General features: G+C 48.3%; 1 protein-coding gene across 5 annotated transcripts; it reads left to right on the top strand.

Moving 5' to 3' along the window:
• Nucleotides 1–8825: 8825 nt before the first annotated feature.
• AVPI1 (arginine vasopressin induced 1) lies at nt 8826–17040 on the top strand. 5 transcript variants are annotated; one of them, XM_055424944.2, is made up of 4 exons: nt 8844–8980; nt 9071–9338; nt 15112–15500; nt 16469–17040. In XM_055424944.2, exons 3-4 carry the CDS (start codon nt 15214–15216, stop codon nt 16626–16628), a joined length of 447 nt encoding a protein of 148 aa, XP_055280919.1. In that variant the 5' UTR covers nt 8844–8980; nt 9071–9338; nt 15112–15213; the 3' UTR covers nt 16629–17040. The 5 variants fall into 5 exon arrangements, with proteins under 5 accessions (XP_055280917.1, XP_055280920.1, XP_055280919.1 ...); XM_055424942.2 differs by lacking the exon at nt 9071–9338 and having other exon boundaries at nt 8826–8980; XM_055424945.2 differs by lacking the exon at nt 9071–9338 and having other exon boundaries at nt 8830–8980; nt 15206–15500.
• The last annotated feature ends 904 nt before the right edge of the window (nt 17041–17944 follow it).

The raw sequence follows: 17944 nt of genomic DNA, 5'->3' as shown, positions 1-17944 counted from the left end.
CTGCCTTAAATCTAGTTAAATTACTACATAAACATTTCCTGAGCACATACTGTGTACTGGCATTATGCTACAAGAGCATGCCTGAGCTGGAAGAGACCTTAAAGAATATTTGCTCCAGGCGTCTCATTTTTTGGAGGGGGTAATTGAGACTCAGAGAGAGTGAGTGACTTGCCTTAGGTCACACAACTGGTTGATGATATGAGTACCAAATTTAGGACTTAGGTCGCCTGATTCACAATCCAGCCTGTCATCCCATTGGGATGGTACCTAAACAGGAAGTCCCCTACAGCTGCAGGACAGGGGCCTCTACCAGAGCTCTGTGAGCCAGGCCAGAACCCACATTCTCACCTGTGGGTCTCTAGGCTTGCTCTCCACATGACTCCCACCAGCCTGCGGAAACAAGGGCTATGGGGGTGATGGGTTGGGGGTCTCCTTTGAATGGAGCTTGGTGGGATTCTGGAGGTTCTTGAACTTGTTAATCTAGCTTTCAAGGAGGGCCTAGGCCTTTGCAGGAGACATGAGGCATCTTTGAGCAGAAGCAAGGGGCCACAGACTAGGCCTGGGCCAGCAGTGAAGGCGTTTGACTCTGGCAAAACTCAGCCCTCCTCCCCAGGGGAGGCTGGCCAGGACCAGACCTGGAACCAGATGTACCCCCTGAGGCCCGTCTTTGTGTGAAGCCACCCAGGACACTGGCTCAAAAGGCTGCTTCCCCAGGACTGAGTGACTGTGGGCTGCCAAGGTGGGTGGCCCTGAGACCACACCCTTGAGGGGCTGCTCCCTCCTGCTGGGATCTGTGATGCAATGTGCAGACCCCAGGGAACCCTGTTGCTGGGGGAAAGGAGAGGCCTCACCTGTGAGGATGGACCCCTGAGCCAGGATGGCCCAAGTCAATCCCACCACTGCCTTTTAGTCTTGAATAAAATTGGAAATGATCCAACAGGAATCAACAGCTGCAGAGCGCTGTCTGGCAGCCACGCACCACCTGTCTCAATACTTCCCCCAACAAGCCTGTGAGCCAGGGGCTGTTAAGCCACTTCTGCTTGAAAATGAGGAAATGGAGGTCCAGGGAGGTTGTGTGACTTATCGAATATCATGCAGCTTTGAAAGAACCAGCATCAGGGGAAATCTCCATGATTCACCATAACCTTAAGAGGCCCCAGTGGTAATGGGAGGTTGCAGACCCAAACTGGAGTGAAGGAGAGACCAGATTTGCTTTTTTTTTTTGGCTGTGTGGTTTGAGTGGGTCATGTCTTATAAAGAGTCTTTGTAAGGCTGGGGAAAGTTCACAGTTAAGGTAGATTCAGGGACTTTAAGATAGCTATAGCGTTTCTGCTGCTGCTGCTAAGTCGCTTCAATCGTGTCCGACTCTGTGCGACCCCATAGACGGCAGCCCACCAGGCTCCTTTGCCTACAGGATTCTCTAGGCAAGAACACTGGAGTGGGTTGCCATTTCCTTCTCCAATGCAAGAAAGTGAAAAGTGAAAATGAAGTTGCTCAGTCGTGTCCGACTCCTAGCGATCCCATGGACTGCAGCCTACCAGGCTCCCCCGTCCCTGGGATTCTCCAGGCAAGAGTACTGGAGTGGGTTGCCATTGCCTTCTCCAGTAGCGTTTCTAGTGCTCTGGAAATCTAAATTTGGTTCCTAGCTTAGTCAGTCTGTCATTTTCCTCAGTTGTCAAGTGGAGATAACCTCGACCTGTCTCTCAAGGTTGTGGGAGCTGCAAGAGACGTGGGTTTGGGAAGATCCCCTGGAGGAGGAAATGGCAACCCACTCCAGTATTCTTGCCGGGAGAATCTCCATGGACAGAGGAGGCTGGCAGACTACAGTCCATGCGGTTGCGGGAGTCAAACATGACTGAGCACGCACAAGGGAATGGCAGAAATGACATTGTGACTTCTTCAGTTCAGTTCAGTCACTCAGTCGTGTCTGACTTCGCGACCCCATGGACTGCAGCACGCCAGGCTTCCCTGTCCATCACCAACTCCTGGAGTTTACTCAAACTCATATCCATTGAGTTGGTGATGCCATCCAACCATCTCATCCTCTGCCATTCCCTTCTCCTCCTGCCTTCAATCTTTCCCAGCATCAGGGTCTTCTAATTTATGTCAAATTTCTCATAGCTTAGTCAGTGAAGAATCTGCCTGCAATGCAGGAGACCCAGGTTCGATTCCTGGGTCGGGAAGATCCCCTAGAGAAGGAAATGGCAACTCACTCCACTATTCTTGCCTAGGAAATCCCATGGACAGAGAAGCCTGGTGGGCTACAGTCCATGGGGTCGCAAGAGTCAGACATGGTTGAGAGACTAAACCACCACCAATTTATGTCAACAAAAACAAGGCAGTTTCTTCCTTCCTTACCAAAACTCAGGTAGCCCTGAGTCATCAGGAAAGAAGACTTCCAACCCTCAACTGTCTGGTCAACCTCTGCATTCAATACTTCCAGATGAAGTCCTGACTTTGTGGAGTACAGACAAGCCACTCTCACTGGACTCTGAATTCCTGTGTATCTATCATGTTTTATTATTTGCTGAATTGTTTTGTTTCTGTGATGTTTCGACATCTGGGACCTTGCAAACCTAGGGAGAGATTGCCCACCTCACCCACACCACCCAGGGTTAGCTAATGTCTAGAGATAGCAGGCATCTTGTCTGTGAGTACATCTTTAATATGCAAACCAACCCGTCCTGGTAAAACCTGCTGGAAATCGGCCATCTGTGGTACTGGGGGAAGTTCTTTACAAGGAACTGCTGCACCTCAAAACTTACTACCGAGCCTCTCAACTGGGGGCCAAGGGAAGCTGCCAGCCACTGTGCACTGCTGGCTGCCATGTGCTGTGGGATACAAGTGCTGAAGAAGCGGTCCACGCTGCGGGAGCCCCTGAGCAGGACCTGGCCCTGAAGCGTCCACGTGTGCTCCACCTGTGCGGCACCGGGGAAGCCTCAACCTGAAGGAGACGTTTGTGAAGAGCGCTCCAGAGCCAAGGAGAGAAGCCCTTCCTCCTGGAGTGTCTTGCCAGTTCCCTCTACCGGCAAAGCTGAGCACTGCAGCATCTGGAAAAGGAGAAATACTAATGGACTCACTTATCGCAGAGGTAACTGGCGCAATACATAGGCAGCTCCATATGTATTTAGGGACTCAACTTCCATATGCAACCTTCTGTCTACATCTGGACTTTCATACAATGACAAAACAGTTCCATATGTCCACCTAATGAATTGCAGCTATCTTTCTTACAAGTGAGCAATTCTCATCTCTCTCCAAAACGAGGAGATACAGTCTCAACTAAATACTTCTCAAATTTTGTAGTAGTTCAGAAAATATAGTGTCACATAAGGACTAAATTGTAACGTTAACTTCCAACAGCTTACTTATAAAATGAAAACAGAAAGAGGAAGAAAAAATGGCAGTATGTACAAAGATACCATGTATATAAGAGGGAAAATATGCAAAACTACTACAGTCCTTGTTTTTGTAATTGGCCACATGGCTGTTTTAGAAAGCATTAGTGATTTCCCAACTGCTTTGCTCCTTCTACATTTATTAGCTGGCATCCTACTCTAAGAAAGAGCTTTCTCTTCTCCTCTGCTTACTTAATAGTTATATTGCTATAAACATATATCCTTATTTTGCTCATTGGGTTATAATCTGTTGCTGTGCTATGCTATTTTGCTGTACCACAGTTGGCTAATGGGACCTTACAATCTGACTCCTAGTCCTTCTGACACATCCCCATCATTCTGTGAGTACTTCCTTATTTTCTTGCACAAGATGTTCTAGGGCATCTTGAACTTTCTCAATCCCAGAGGTAGAATTAAGCATTTATCCAAGGAACCCTTTGTGGAGAATGGTATTGAGAAATCAATAACTGGTGCTAAGACTGCTTGTTCCTCCTCGAGTGTCATTGCGTCTAGGCCCTTTCAGCAGGCAGATGGGAAATGTGTATATTTGTGTATGTTCATGGTTATGCATGTGTACATGTATATATATGCATACACATACACAATATAAACACATTTACAGCTATATTTATTCTGTATCTACTTATCTATATTTTTGTTTATTCATTATTATTTCTTTATGTGGCTGTTCTGGGTCTTAATTGTGGCACATAGGATCTTTGATCTTTAGTTGTGGCATGTGGGATCTAGTTCCCTGATCAGGGATTGAACCTTGGGCCCCCTACATGGGAGTGTGAAGTCTCAGCCACTGAACCACCAGGGAAGTCCTGGATGACATGAGTTTGAGCAAGCTCTGGATGCTGGTGATGGACAGGGAGGCCTGATGTGCTGCAGTCCATGGAGTCACAAACAGTCAGGCACAACTGAGCGACTGAACTAAACTGATGGACTGAATTGTGCCCAAAATTCATATGCTGAAGCTCTAACCTGTGACTGAGCTTAGAGCAATGAGTTCATTAAGGTTAACAGGGAGCATCCGTAAGAGTGGAGTCTGATCTGATTAGTGTCCTTAGAAGAAAAAACATCAGAGAGCCAGCTTTCTCTTTCTCACACCCTGTGAGGACACAGTGAGCAGGCACTGTCTGCAAGTCAGGAAGACAGATCTCACCAGAAACTGAGTCAGTCAGAACCTTGATCCTAGACGTCTCAGCCTCCAGAATTGTGAGAAACTAAACTTCTGTTGTTAAGTCACCCAGACACTGTGGTATTTTGTTTTTGCCTACCAAGCAGACTAATACAATACTGACCTTGAATGTTAGATTAACATGAGTGGTGTATTTTTAAAAAGATGTTTCTATAATGCACCATTTGCCTGTAGGACTTTGTTATTTTCAGTCTGTTCAGACTGTTAGTTCAGAGAAGAGAGTTGTAATAAGTTGCTTCGTGTAATGCCCTAAGCAGAAGGGCATTTTTTAAAAAGTTTAAAATGATCAGATTATTTATCAAGAAAAATTGAGTTGACTCAAGAGTCACTGTTGCTTGTCAGCTGAGTGTGGAAATTCTCTCTGCTTTCCCCAGAACAGAACATTCAGCAACAACAAACCCATGGGAATAAGCCTCAACCCCACTGGGGGACCATTTGTGACTGTACAGTTGCTGGAAAAATTCCTGCAGGATAGAGAGGGTAGACGTTGAATGCTGCTTTAGTATCTGTAGCAAGGTTTATATTAAGCACTGTGCCTATAGCACTCACCTCATCCTCACAGCAATGCTCAGAGGTGGGTATTAATACAATGATTCCCATTTTACAGATGAGAAAATAGAGAAGCAGAGGGTTAAGTCATTTGCCTAAGGTTGAGCAACTAGACCATGCCAAAGCCTTTGACTGTGTGGATCACAATAAACTATGGAAAATTCTGAAAGAGACAGGAATACCAGACCACCTGACCTGCCTCTTGAGAAACCTGTATGCAGGTCAGGAAGCAACAGTTAGAACTGGACATGGAACAACAGACTGGTTCCAAATAGGAAAAAGAGCACATCAAGACTCTATATTGTCACCCTACTTATTTAACTTATATGCAGAGTACATCATGAGAAACGCTGGACTGGAAGAAGCACAAGCTGGAATCAAGATTGCTGGGAGAAATATCAATAACCTCAGATATGCAGATGACACCACCCTTACGGCAGAAAGTGAAGAACTAAAGAGCCTCTTGATGAAAGTGAAAGAGGACAGTGAAAAAGTTGGCTTAAAGCTCAACATTCAGAAAACTAAGATCATGGCATCTGGTCCCATCACTTCATGGGAAATAGGGAAACAGTAGAAACAGTGTCAGACTTTATTGCTTTGGGCTCCAAATCACTGCAGATGGTGATTGCAGCCATGAAATTAAAAGATGCTTACTCCTTGGAAAGAAAGTTATGACCAACCTTGATAGTATATTAAAAAGCAGAGACATTACTTTGCCAACAAAAGTCTGTCTAGTCAAGGCTATGGTTTTTCCAGTCGTCATGTATGGATGTGAGAGTTGGACTGTGAAGAAAGCTGATTGCCAAAGAATTAATGCTTTTGAAGTGTGGTGCTGGAGAAGACTCTTGAGAGTCCCTTGGACTGCAAGGAGATCCAACCAGTCCATCCTAAAGGAGATCAGTCCTGGGTGTTCACTGGAAGGACTGATGCTAAAGCTGAAACTACAATACTTTGGCCAGCTCATGTGAAGAGTTGACTCACTGGAAAAGACTCTGATGCTGGGAGGGATTGGGGGCAGGAGGAGAAGGGGACAACAGAGGATGAGATGGCTGGATGGCATCACCGACTCGATGGACATGAGTTTGGGTAAACTCCGGGAATTGGTGATGGACAGGGAGGCCTAGCGTGCTGCGATTCATGGGGTTGCAAAGAGTTGGACACGACCGAGCGACTGAACTGAACTGAACTGAGCAGGTAGAATTATTTTCCTAGACTCTACTCCCCTAAAAATGAGCACCTTGCTAAGCCATAGTGGAGCTCAGGGCTAAAGGAAAAATGTGCATTCCCTAGATGCAATTATCAAATCTATTATTAAAAAACACAAGCATATATAAATCTCTGTGTTGCCAATCTATTCTTACACTATTGTCAAGATTCATAAATCCAATTGGCAGGGGACACAGTGATGACCTGCCTGAACCATGGGCTGATTGAAAATGACTCTTCTCTATGAAAAATGAGGCAGGGTCATAAAACAAGCAACAACCCATCTTTAGGTTGTGCTGTGCTAAGTAGCTTCAGTTGTGTCCGACTCTTTGTGACCTCATGTACTGTGGCCCGCCAGGCTCCTCAGTCCATGGGATTCTCCAGGCAAAAGTACTGGTGTGGGTTGCCATCAAATGTCAATATTTTATTCATCATAGATATTCTGCATTAATTTTTAAAGATATTTCATTAAAATATTTATCTCAATTATGGCGTTTCTTGGTGCCCCTCAAATATTTCTCCCAAGGAGATTCTACCCAATTAAGATTGTCTCACTTTAATCTGATCCCTGGCAAAAACCTGGTGTTGGTCTGAATTACCCAGGACTCCATTCCCCAGAGTAGTAGTCCTTCTTTCCTTCTTTAAACAGAGCCCTGTTGAGGAATGGATACCAGAGGCATTCTGTGGATCCCAGATGCCCCACTTTTGCATGCCCACACGATTATGGAAGTGCCTCATCTTCTCATCAGAAATACTGAATCATGAAGCTGAAATAATGGAAACTATTCTATTGTATGGTAAGCACACAATGGTCACATGCCTGCAAAGATGTTTGCAGATATTCTCCACCCAGCCTTAGTCACATCTGACCCAGAAACCACAAGCTCCTAATTCCAATCCTGGTACGCTCATCAGAGCTCATGACATCAGAGTTCCTAGGCTCTCCAAGCACCAATATGCCAAGAGTTTGGCCTTCCTATCGCTGAGAATGAGGTAGAAGGAGCTCCTGGTTCAGAAGCCCAGCCTCTTGGTTTAAATGTCTGCACAGTACCCTCCTTAGCCAAGCAGTTGACTGAAAGGTTTTGCAATATTTTGTATTGAAGATGAACATTGATGATTTGTTTGTTCTTTTCAATATTTCCACAAGGCTTCAGGAACAACAAAGAGAAACCACTGTTAAAACCCTTTAAACTACAACAAAGCAATTGTCAATGTTTTTGTGCAGGACACAGAGGAATTGGAGACCATGGGATGAGGAAGAGCAGCTCCCAAATATACCCTCCACCTAGCCAAAGGGGACCCATAGTCCCAAGTGCTGGCTCTTATTCTTCCCCCCTTGCAACTCTTACAGAAGAGAACTCAAATGACTACAAAGGTTAGCTCTGAAGTGAAAAAGAAGTCAGGGAGACCCAGCTGCCTACTCCCAGGCTCCCTTTGTGACCATTTTTAAACCAGTGCACAAATAACTTGTCTTCCAATGAAGCAAACAAGTACTGATCAAGGGCCTACTGGACACCCTACATCCACTCCTGCCCTTCCAACCCAAGTTTCAAGCTGTAGTCAAAGTGAATTTCTATAAACAAATTTGTCATGAGGATGAAATGAGTTAATATTTGTAAAGTCTTACTGGCATTACTGGCACACTGTAAGTGCTATAAAGTGTCTATTAAATAAACACATACAGTGCTATTCCCCACCTCTCTCTCTCTCTTGTTGACCTTACTCCAGGCCTCAATTCAAGACTTCCTCAATCAAGTTACCTCCTGGCCTTAGCCTTAGCATTTGACCTCCTCTTTTCCCAGATTCATGCTTGTTCAATCTCAACGCCTCCTTCACAAAAAAATATTACTCTGCCTTCTAGGACCTTCCCAAGGGAGCTTAGGTTCCTTCCTAATGTTTATCACAACTGTAATTCAGAATTAAATGTTTTTAGTTTTTCAACATTTTGCTAAGCTGTAAATTCCCCGATTTCAAGATTAGAACCCACGACATTCTGGCTTTGAAACCAAAATCTGACTACCGCACTGACTGCCCCTTCCTCTCCCTCAAAGCTGGAGCCAGAAGACAAGTGGAGTAGAGTTCAAAGAGCTGCAAGTCTGTTTGCAGAGGGCCACACGCAGCAGCAAGGAACGCGGCGCCGCGCGCACAGGCCTCGGGTCCAGAGCAGGGGGGCATCCGTCACGTGTACCCGGCAGGGCCAGCAGTCGCCGCACCCCGGGGCAGGAATGCGGCCCCGCCCCCACTCCGGAGCCAGCAAAACCGCGCTCTCCTGGAGGACTGACGTCAATGAAGGGGGCACCTCCGGGCGCTGCGCGAGGCTGGCCGCGGGCGGAGGGAAAGGGCTGGGAGGGCACGCCCCTCGCTGCTGCTCCGCCGCTAATTGGACCTGGGGCCCTTTCGCACTCTGATTTCCAGGCCAGTGGCGAGAAGGGGGCGGAGCCGGGACACGCCCCTCTCCTCTTTACGGCCGCCGATTGGCTCACTGTGTCTCCGCGTTCGATTTTGGAAGGCTCGCCGGGAGCTCTCACCTAGGCTCGGCTGAGGATTGGCTGTTCCGGCGCTGGGGAGCGCTTTCTCCCGGGAGCCGCGGCTGCGACCGAGGTGGCCCGCCTCGGGAGGCCAGGTACGTAGGTCGGCAGCCAAGCTTTTGCTGCGGTGGAGGTGGGTGGGAGGGCTGCCAAAGCAGAGGTGCCGCTGAGACCCGAACTCCCAGGTCCAGTTAGGGCCCATCATGCGAAGCGGCCACGTCTAAGACTCAGGGGCAGCCCCGTTCTGGTGATGTCGTCGTGTGACCTCGGCCAGGATACCCCTCCCAAGGTCTTGTCCTGTTGATGAACACCGTCTGGTCCTTGTGAGCACCATCGCGGCAGGAAGCCCCGAGCTGCGCCTGCCCTTTCGAAAGCGTTGAAAGGGGTTGGAGTGGGCGCATCTTAGCTGACCCCATCCCGATTTGAGGTCTATCGGCTCTGCGCTCCTGCTTGGTGAGTAATCTCTCTAACTCCCCATGGGACCATGGAGTGCTGAGGGCACAGACACACAGTCGTGGGAGACCTGCCTTTGATCCCTGCACCTTCCAAAACCTGCAGAAGCAGATAGCAGGTTTCAAAGCCTCCTGGGTCCTTCCTCCCCATGAAGACTTCCTCAACCATCTGTCAGGAACAAAAATAGCAGTGGTTGAGAGTGTGGGCGCTGGGATCAGACTAGGGTTCCTATCCCAGTCGCATCACCTACCCATCTGTGTGACTTTGGGAAGTTACCAAACCTTTCTGAGCTCAGATTTCTCATCTGTAAAATGGGTGTAAGAAGGATAGTGCCTCCTCATAGGGGTGTTGTGAGGATTAAAGATACTACTTCTCGGGAAGTGCTGTTCTGCGTTTGACAGGGAGCAAGCTTGACAGGGAGCCTCTACTGCAGGTATGATTTAAAAGTCCACAGATGAACCTCTCTCCCTTTACTCTGCTCTCCCAAGAGTGAAGGCCCTTTCTGAGGGAGTTTCATGACAGCAGTGAGAATGAAAATGGCAGAGATTCTATAGTCCCTGGTGGCTAAATAGCCTGTCTCCCTCCCATCAGCTTCCCTGGTAGGTCAGTCGTAAAAGAATCTGCCTGCCAATTCAGGAGATGCAGGTTCGGTCCCTGGGTCAGGGAGATCCCCTGGAGAAGGAAATGGCAACCCACTTCACTATTCTTGCCTGGGAAATCCCATGGACAGACAAGCCTGGCAGGGTCACAAAAGAGTTGGACACGACTTAGCGACTAAACAGCAATAACAACTCCCTTCCATCATTCATTCATGATGTAATGTGCTGGGATAGATCCTTGGCATACTAAAGTATTAATCTCCCTATTCCCTAAGGGTTATCTATTCTCACCATTTTGATGATGAGCAAATTGAGGCAGGGGAAAACCAAGGCCTGCCAAGGTACTCAGTTATCAACGGCAGAACCAGAATTCAAGGTTCTTGGACTCTACGAAAGAGTTATTCCTAGATCTAGCAGGAGTTTATTTTCAGGTCATATCTGAGACTTGACCTGAGAAAAGGGTCCATTTCCTTTCTCTACATTCTGAGACACAGAATTGTAGACCAACCTGTATCTAGTTCTCTACTGGCTGAGCTAGGCCCTGTGGGAGGCAGGACCCACATAGCCGTTTGGACTGAGCCTCCTGCTTGAAGGAACCACTGGTTTTGGCTGCTGTCCAGTGGGCAGGGAAACAGGCCAAGGCCACAAATGATATGGGCCTTGGGCCAGAGCCTCCAGGTTTTTTTTCTTTTTCTAAGAGGCCCTTGGCCTCAGGTTACAGATTATCATCATCACCAGTGCTATCTGAAGGGGTTGAGCTGAGTGAGTGAGGGCTCAGTTGCCGCCCAGGTCACACGAGTGTGTTGTGCCTGTCATAGTTCCCTGCACCTCCCCGAGACCACAGTGTGAAAAGCTGTCTGAACTGAGCTTCATACATTACAAAAAGCGCTCAGCTGGACACCATATTTGTATACTGCAAATTCAGTGCGTGGTGAGTCACTTGTTAAATATATTTCTTTGTTAGAGCTCAGCAGTTCCTTTATTTCCTGTTTCAAAACAAGTTGAACTTCAATTTCAACATTTGATATTTACTTTGGGAGTTCATTTTTAAGCTAGTTTGGATCAAATTGAAGGATTTTACAATTAGTCTTTACTCATTAGCTCACAGATCCATGCCTATCTTTTATGTCAGTTCTGAAATGAAAGATCCATTTATAATCTTTTAATAGCCCCATGGTTTCATTTCCCAGTTTAAACAAGTGCCATTGTTCAAGTACACACTGACTTCCCTGGATTCAGGTCTTGTCCAGGAAATCAGTGGAAAAGTAACGACAGAGAATTTTCTCCTGATAGTAAATTTTCTCCTGAACCTTCTGATTCAGCTTTCTCAAAGTTTACCATCTAATCCTACTTGGAATCCACTGATTTTTATTCCCAGCCTCACTCTGCTGTCTGAATGAGTGAGGGACCTCAAAATCTGGAGTTGCCAACACCTTCTCAAGGTTCATGAGGATATGGTTGAGGCTTGAGGGCTCAGACTCACCCACATGGTTCCTTGTTGGTTTGTTTGTAACTCTGTAACTGACTGCTGGAGGCAGGGCCTTGCAGCCCTGGTAGAGGTGGACCATCTGGAAAGTCAGGCTCTGAGCCATTTCCTCCCTAAGACAGCTGCTGCTATTTGATCCTATAGCCCGTCTCTCTGAAGGGCGGGTGAGACTGCCTGAGTCCCAGAGCAGGACTATCAGCCCTTCTCCCACTGCCCAGATCAGCCTAGGAGTCTACTCTGGGCTTGGCCATAGCCAGCCTAGGTCACTAGAATGCTTTCGAGCAGTGAGTTCTCTTTTCTTCTACCAGACCCTAACCCCACATCAGCACAACAGTGTCTGGCCTCCAAGGAAGACTAAGGAGGGCAGAAAAGGGGAGTTCCCTGGCACCTAACTATACAGACGTGTCCACACATGTTGCTCCTGGGCCCTGGCAGACAAGCTAACTCATCTCCACTTCCGTGTGGACCTAGCCTTGTCATGGAATCACTGACTCTCAACACCAGCACACACCCTGGAGACTATAAGAATAAACACTTCCTTTCAACTGTAAGAGGAAGACAGGCCCACAGAGGCCATGTGAAGTGCCTGAGGTCTCAGCCAGTGAGTGGCAGCACTAGGGCTCAAAGCTAGTCCTCTGATTCAAGCCAGAGCTCTATGCTCTGGGCTGCGTTGCAGTTCCAGGTTTCCTCTGTGCAGGCTGGGGCTCTTCCCCTTCAGAGTGCCATAGGTTCATGGCTTCAAGGCTGGGGGCAGCCTGTCACCCTGTAAACAGCTTTGGCGCTAGTGAAGATTAAAACAAACTCCATGCCCCGACTCTTGCCTGGGGTGTGGGACATTCATCCTTCTTCCCTCTCTACCAGAGTTTCCCCTTACATGAATTAGAAAAGAATAGTAAAATAGTCTTCACAGATATAATGGGAAGAAATGTGCTTTGAGCTGCCAGGCTGTGAGGGCAACTTGGTGATTCAAAAGCTCGGGCCGCAGTCACTTAGACTAGGGCTCAGGGCTATGTATTTCAGCTCCTCCTTAGTCCCCTATGAATGGCAATGAGGTTAACAGTGCCTGATTCCTAACAATGGTTTTGAGGATGAAATGATATCATGCATGTTGCTGATTCAGAATAAACACCCCTGGCGTGCGTGCTTAGTCGCTTCAGTCATGTCCGACTCTTTGCCACCCTTTGGACTTGTAGCCCACCAGGCTCCTCTGTCCACCGGATTCTCCAAGCAAGAATACTGGCGTTTGTTTCCGTGCCCTCCTCCAGGGGATCTCCCTGACCCAAGGATCGAACCTGTACCTCATATCTCCTGCACTGGCAGGTGGTTTCTTTACCACTAGTGCCACACGGCAAGACAGACACCCCATAGTAGTTAGCCTTTATTTCTCTTTATCAACCTGAAAGTGTGACTTGGTGACTGCTGTTTTCTGGTCACAGTATATTTATATCATCCAGCTTTACAGGTTTAATTACCACACATATTAGGTCTCAACTGGATTCCCATAATTGTGGCTACAGAGAGGCAGATTTTAAAATTCCCATTTTCCAGATAAAAAGCACAATTTTTTTAAAGTTAATTTATCTGAAAATCTTCTGCAGGTTTATTTTAGCTACTGAATCTTTTCAAAAGAGAGAGCAGGTTATGATAGAAACTGGAACAGGGTGAGTATAGAAATTATGAGGAGGATGGCTACTGAGGTGAGGAGGGAAGGCCAGGGCAAGGTGGGGTGGGGAATAGTCATATCTGAGGAGTCTGAATGTGAGGGAGAGATGCTGAAATTCTCAAGAGCATCAAAGGCAGCTGAGAGTAAGGGTTACGTCTGCAGGTGGGTAGGTTGAGGATAGGAAGCTGGTAATGCTCTTATTTATATGATTCTGATCTTTTGTACTTTTTACAGTTGAGTATGTACATTTTTTATTTAAATTTATTTCAAATGTCTCTCTTTTTTAAGTTGGCTGCTGGTTGACAGATAACTCTGTAATTAGCTGTGTAGTGGGGTCTGAGTTAGCAACCAGGCCTTCCTGGGTTAGGCTCAGGACTGTGCAGGGAGAAGGGAGCACAGGCAAGGCCTTCAGCTGGCTCAGGCCAGAGTGTTCAGAGGAAAAGGAGGGTCCACATTACACCCCTGACCTAAGTGAAAAAGTCCAGAAGGCCAAGAAGAGGGGCATTTGCATTTATTTAGCTCCCACTGGGGACCTGATATACACTAGACTCATTTAACCCTTACAATAATCCTGAGAAGTGGTTATTAGCCCCATTTTCTAGTTGAGGAAACAGGCCCAGAGAGATTGAGTAACTTGCCTAAGGTCACAGCCAGGAAGAGCTTGGGTGTGTTAGTTCTCAGTCATGTCCAACTCTTTGCAACCCATGGACTGTAGCCCGCCAGGCTCCTCTGTCCATGGACTTCTCCAGGCAAGAATACTGGAGTGGGTTGCCATTACCTTCTCCAGGGGATCTTCCCGACCCAGGGATTACACCCTGGTCTCCCACACTGCGGGCAGATTCTTTACCATCTGAGCTAACTGGGAAGCCTGGCAGAGCTGGGACTCAAAGCCAGTTCTGTATAATGCCAAGTCTTTGGTCTTTCTGGTCTCCAGTCTATTTTCCAACCCCATAGCCATTTCAGGCTGTAGTGAAGAGAAGGATAAGGTGGGTAAGCCTCTTATCCCTTTACCATTCACTGAAAACTACGTAGAACTGAGATAATTCAGTTTTCATTTCTTGCATATGGGGTGGGGTGTGGCACTGGCCCGAGCCTAACTTTTATTGAACTTATCATAGATTTCAGCCTCTGCGCTGAGAGGATATTTCAATCCTATAGCCCCTTCTTCTGTCCCTACCTTTCTCTCTGTGGTTCTTCGGACTGTGGTTAGATCTAATTGGTCTATTTCATGCTGTTTAACTGAATTACATGGACTTGGCTCATCTCCCCCCGCCCCCGCACCCCGGAGCTTGAAAATAGAAGACAGGATGCTCTTCTCAGGGTTACAGATGGAAAAGCAGACTGGTGAGACATCTCGCATGGTCTTAATGCTTTCTGTGTCTTCACTCAGTCCTCACAGTAACTCTAAGAAGTAGGTACTTGTATGGCTGATTAAGTCTACACAGGAAGCAGTGGAGGCGAGGAGGATCACCTAGCCAGTAAGTGGTAGAGGCGGCCAGAAGCCGGATTCCTGCCTGTGGAGCCCAAGGCCACAGCCCCTCTCTTGCCTCTGTGCCACAGAGCTTGGGTCTCAGCATCAGAGTATTCTTCAGTTTCCTCATCTGTGACATGAGGAGGTTAAAAAGTATCCACCGCCTAGGACAGTTGTGCTCCTTCTTGATTCAAGGATGTTATGTGAGTACAGCTGTTATGGGGGTACCTGCAACCTGAGTGCTTAAGACATTTCAGCTGCTGCTGCTACAGGTGTTATCACTCGGGCCTGGGGTCTGCGTGGACTCTGGAGCCAGAGAGACTTGGCCTCTGCTTCTGGCTATGCGCTTACACATGGCTTTGTGCCCATGAGAAAGTCACTTAACATCTGAGGTGTGCATCTTCATCTCTAAAGTGGATACACAATCCTCACCTTCTGTGACCCTTAATACATAGGTCAGGCATGTAAACACTGTAAAGTCTGACTGTCGTTATTATCTCCCCAAGGTACCCTGGGAAATCAGTGATTTTAAGTCAAGACTTACTCTATTTCAGCTTACAGAAACACCAGAAGCCCTTGCGCTGGTCGACCCCCAGGCTTGGGAAGGGCCCATTGAGCTGCTGACGTCCCCCCCTGCTCCTTCCTCAGCACCCAGGATGGGCACCCCTGCCTCTGTGGTCAGCGAGCCACCCCCCTGGCGGGCCCCCCCGGAGGCCCGGGGCCGCAAGCAGGCCGCAGCCAACATCTTCCAGGACGCCGAGCTGCTGCAGATCCAGGGCCTGTTTCAGCGCAGCGGGGACCAGCTGGCCAAGGAACGGGCACAGATCGTCTGGGAGTGTGCAGGGGACCATCGTGTGGCCGAGGCCTTGAAGAGGCTGCGCAGGAAGAGGCCCCCTCGGCAGAAACCCCTAGGCCCCTCGGTACACCACTGCAGCCGGCTCAGGTAGGCCATGGAGCACGACAGGCCCACTCCTCCATTTCCCGGCTGGTGTGGCCTGGAGCCGCTAACCTGGCCACCCTGTGAAGTACCTGCCGTTGGGGTTGTTTACAGGTCTACACAGTGCCTACCGTGTGGCTGGCACTTAAGAGACTGTTACTTAAGAGATTTAAGAGACTCTCACCGCTGGAGTCACCTGTGACCCTGTGAACTCCCATGGGAAGGGGTGCCTGGGTCCACTCAGTGCCACCTCATTTCACAGTGATTCTGAACCAGGAGCGAGGGAGGGACTATGGTTTGGAAGGAAAAAAAAAATCCTGTTTACCTGTTGTTGAACAGGTAACATTCAAAAGTAAGCTGGGTGATAATCTGAGCTGTGGGACTACTGAGAAAATAGCATAGAAGAGTACCATAGAGGCGTCAGGGTTAAAACCTGTTGAGAAACTTCACCTGAAATTTCCCCCAGTCCTTCACTTCTTTGCTTAGGTCGCTGCCCACTCAGCAACAGCAAGCCCCCAAGAGACCAAGCTGAACCACATAGGTGGCCTAAGCAGTCACTCTGGGTTACGCTCTGGGCGCACAGTCAGAACACGAGATCTGAACAGGCCTTCAGAGGTCATCAGGGCTGGGGCAGCAGATCAGCTTTGTTGCTCCTATGAATTTCAGTTGATCAGTAATCCCTGCTGGAATCATCTTAAGAAGGCTACTTGCCCTCTGGTCTTGCATCAGGACAGGATGAGGAGGGTGGAGAAACAGAGTGTCACACCCCCTGATCTAGTCCGACTCCCCTTACAGAAAAGCAGTCTGAAAGCTTTGCCTTGTCATGCAACTCTCTGGGGGCAGAGATGAGACCACAGCTCTGGTCTCATTTGGCTCTGAACAGTGTGCTTTAATAGTTCATCATGGCCAAAATCTCTTCAGTCCCTGTTCTGTCTTTCCTATTGATGTTGGCTTAACATGACTGTTCCCTGCAGAATTGCAGAGCCCTGTGCTCCGCGGGCTGAACCACAGAGCAGTGCCACGGAGACGGCTTCCAGTGAGCAGTATGTGAACTCTAGGAGGACCAGTGCCCGGATCCGCCGGAACTGGAGGAAGCCAGGACCCACAAGCTACCTCCATCAGATCAGACACTGAGCTGGGGAAGGGGTTGGGGCCGGCTGTATCTTCCCCAGGATTCACAGAGACTTTTGCCAAAGGGCTGGGGAAGGCAAAGAAGAAAGAGACAGCCTCACAACAGCCTCACTGCTGCCACTGGCCTGCTCGGGGCAGAACAGGCCCGGAGGCTTCCACTGAGCTGTTGTAGGGGACCCATTCCTCACCAGACTGAGGAAAAACCGTGCCTGTTTCTGCCTCAGCCCTTCTCAGTTTAACACTATGCCTGGGCTGCAGGATAGTTTTCCTGGGAGTCAAGTGACAGGCACTCGGACGCAGCATCCCACTACAACTGTGGCCCATGGTTCAGCAGCTCATCCCACACCCCTGCCCCTTCAGGCCAGCACAGGAAAAATGTAGTTCAAGTGGCAAAATAAAACCATGTGCATCGAGAGCTATGTGAGTCTGTCACGCAAGGGGAAGATCTGGAAATGGACACTCTGGAGCTGGGGGTGCGGCTTGGGCTCACTGCAGGGAGGGGGCAGTTCCCAGGAAGGAGCAAATAGAGCTGGCCTCCTGGTCCAAGGAGAGGAGAAGGGTCTTTGGCCCCTCGCCAGCTCCTGTCACAGTCAGAGCTGTGGAGTGGGCAGCAGGCCCTGGCTGGGATGAGTGCAGTCACCGCAGTGGGCACTGGCTCCTCAGCTGCCCTCTGCACCCCTATGGGCAAACCATTCTGAGGCAGCTCAACAGCTGCACCAATCATGCCTTTTGCGTTACTGGAGTTTCCTGAAAACCCATGAGTGAGGATTTCTGACTACTGTTCTGGCTTTGGCTCAAAAGAAGCCATTAGCATTTACCTTCCCTCGCACCCCTCCTATCTGCTTGATTATCCTCACTTAGAGGAGCCAGGGTTCAAATCGCTCCAGGTGGACAGGGATGCACACACACAGCAGGGCTGCCCTCTTGTGGCCAAGAAAGGCCAGTCCACATTCCTTATCCCAACCCCTTGGGGAAAGATGATTTTAGAATTTAGAATTATTTTAGCTTTTAGAAAGTAGACATTGCAAAAACTGTAAAATCCCTATTAGAGGAACATCCCAAAACAAAACACTAATATTTCTGCAAGAAATATTCACAGTAAGAAAGATACATGATGATTATAAACAGCTTTGCATCAATCAATGTAGGTTCAGGTCAGGTGTTGATGTCAAATGGGTTAAAATGATATTTTGGGAAATGGGAACCTGTACCTTCCTCCACCAGAGGAAAATAGATTCAAGAGCCATATTTCAGCAACTCCATGGCAACACAGGGTTCTCTGTCCTTAAAAAGGCATCCTACCTTGTCTTCTTTCCACC

This window comes from Moschus berezovskii, chromosome 12 (assembly GCF_049115385.1).
Source record: "Moschus berezovskii isolate FMDL1 chromosome 12, NW_MosBer_1.0, whole genome shotgun sequence".
Taxonomy (NCBI): Eukaryota; Metazoa; Chordata; class Mammalia; order Artiodactyla; family Moschidae; genus Moschus; species Moschus berezovskii.
This window is presented reverse-complemented; position numbering and strand designations above follow the sequence as displayed.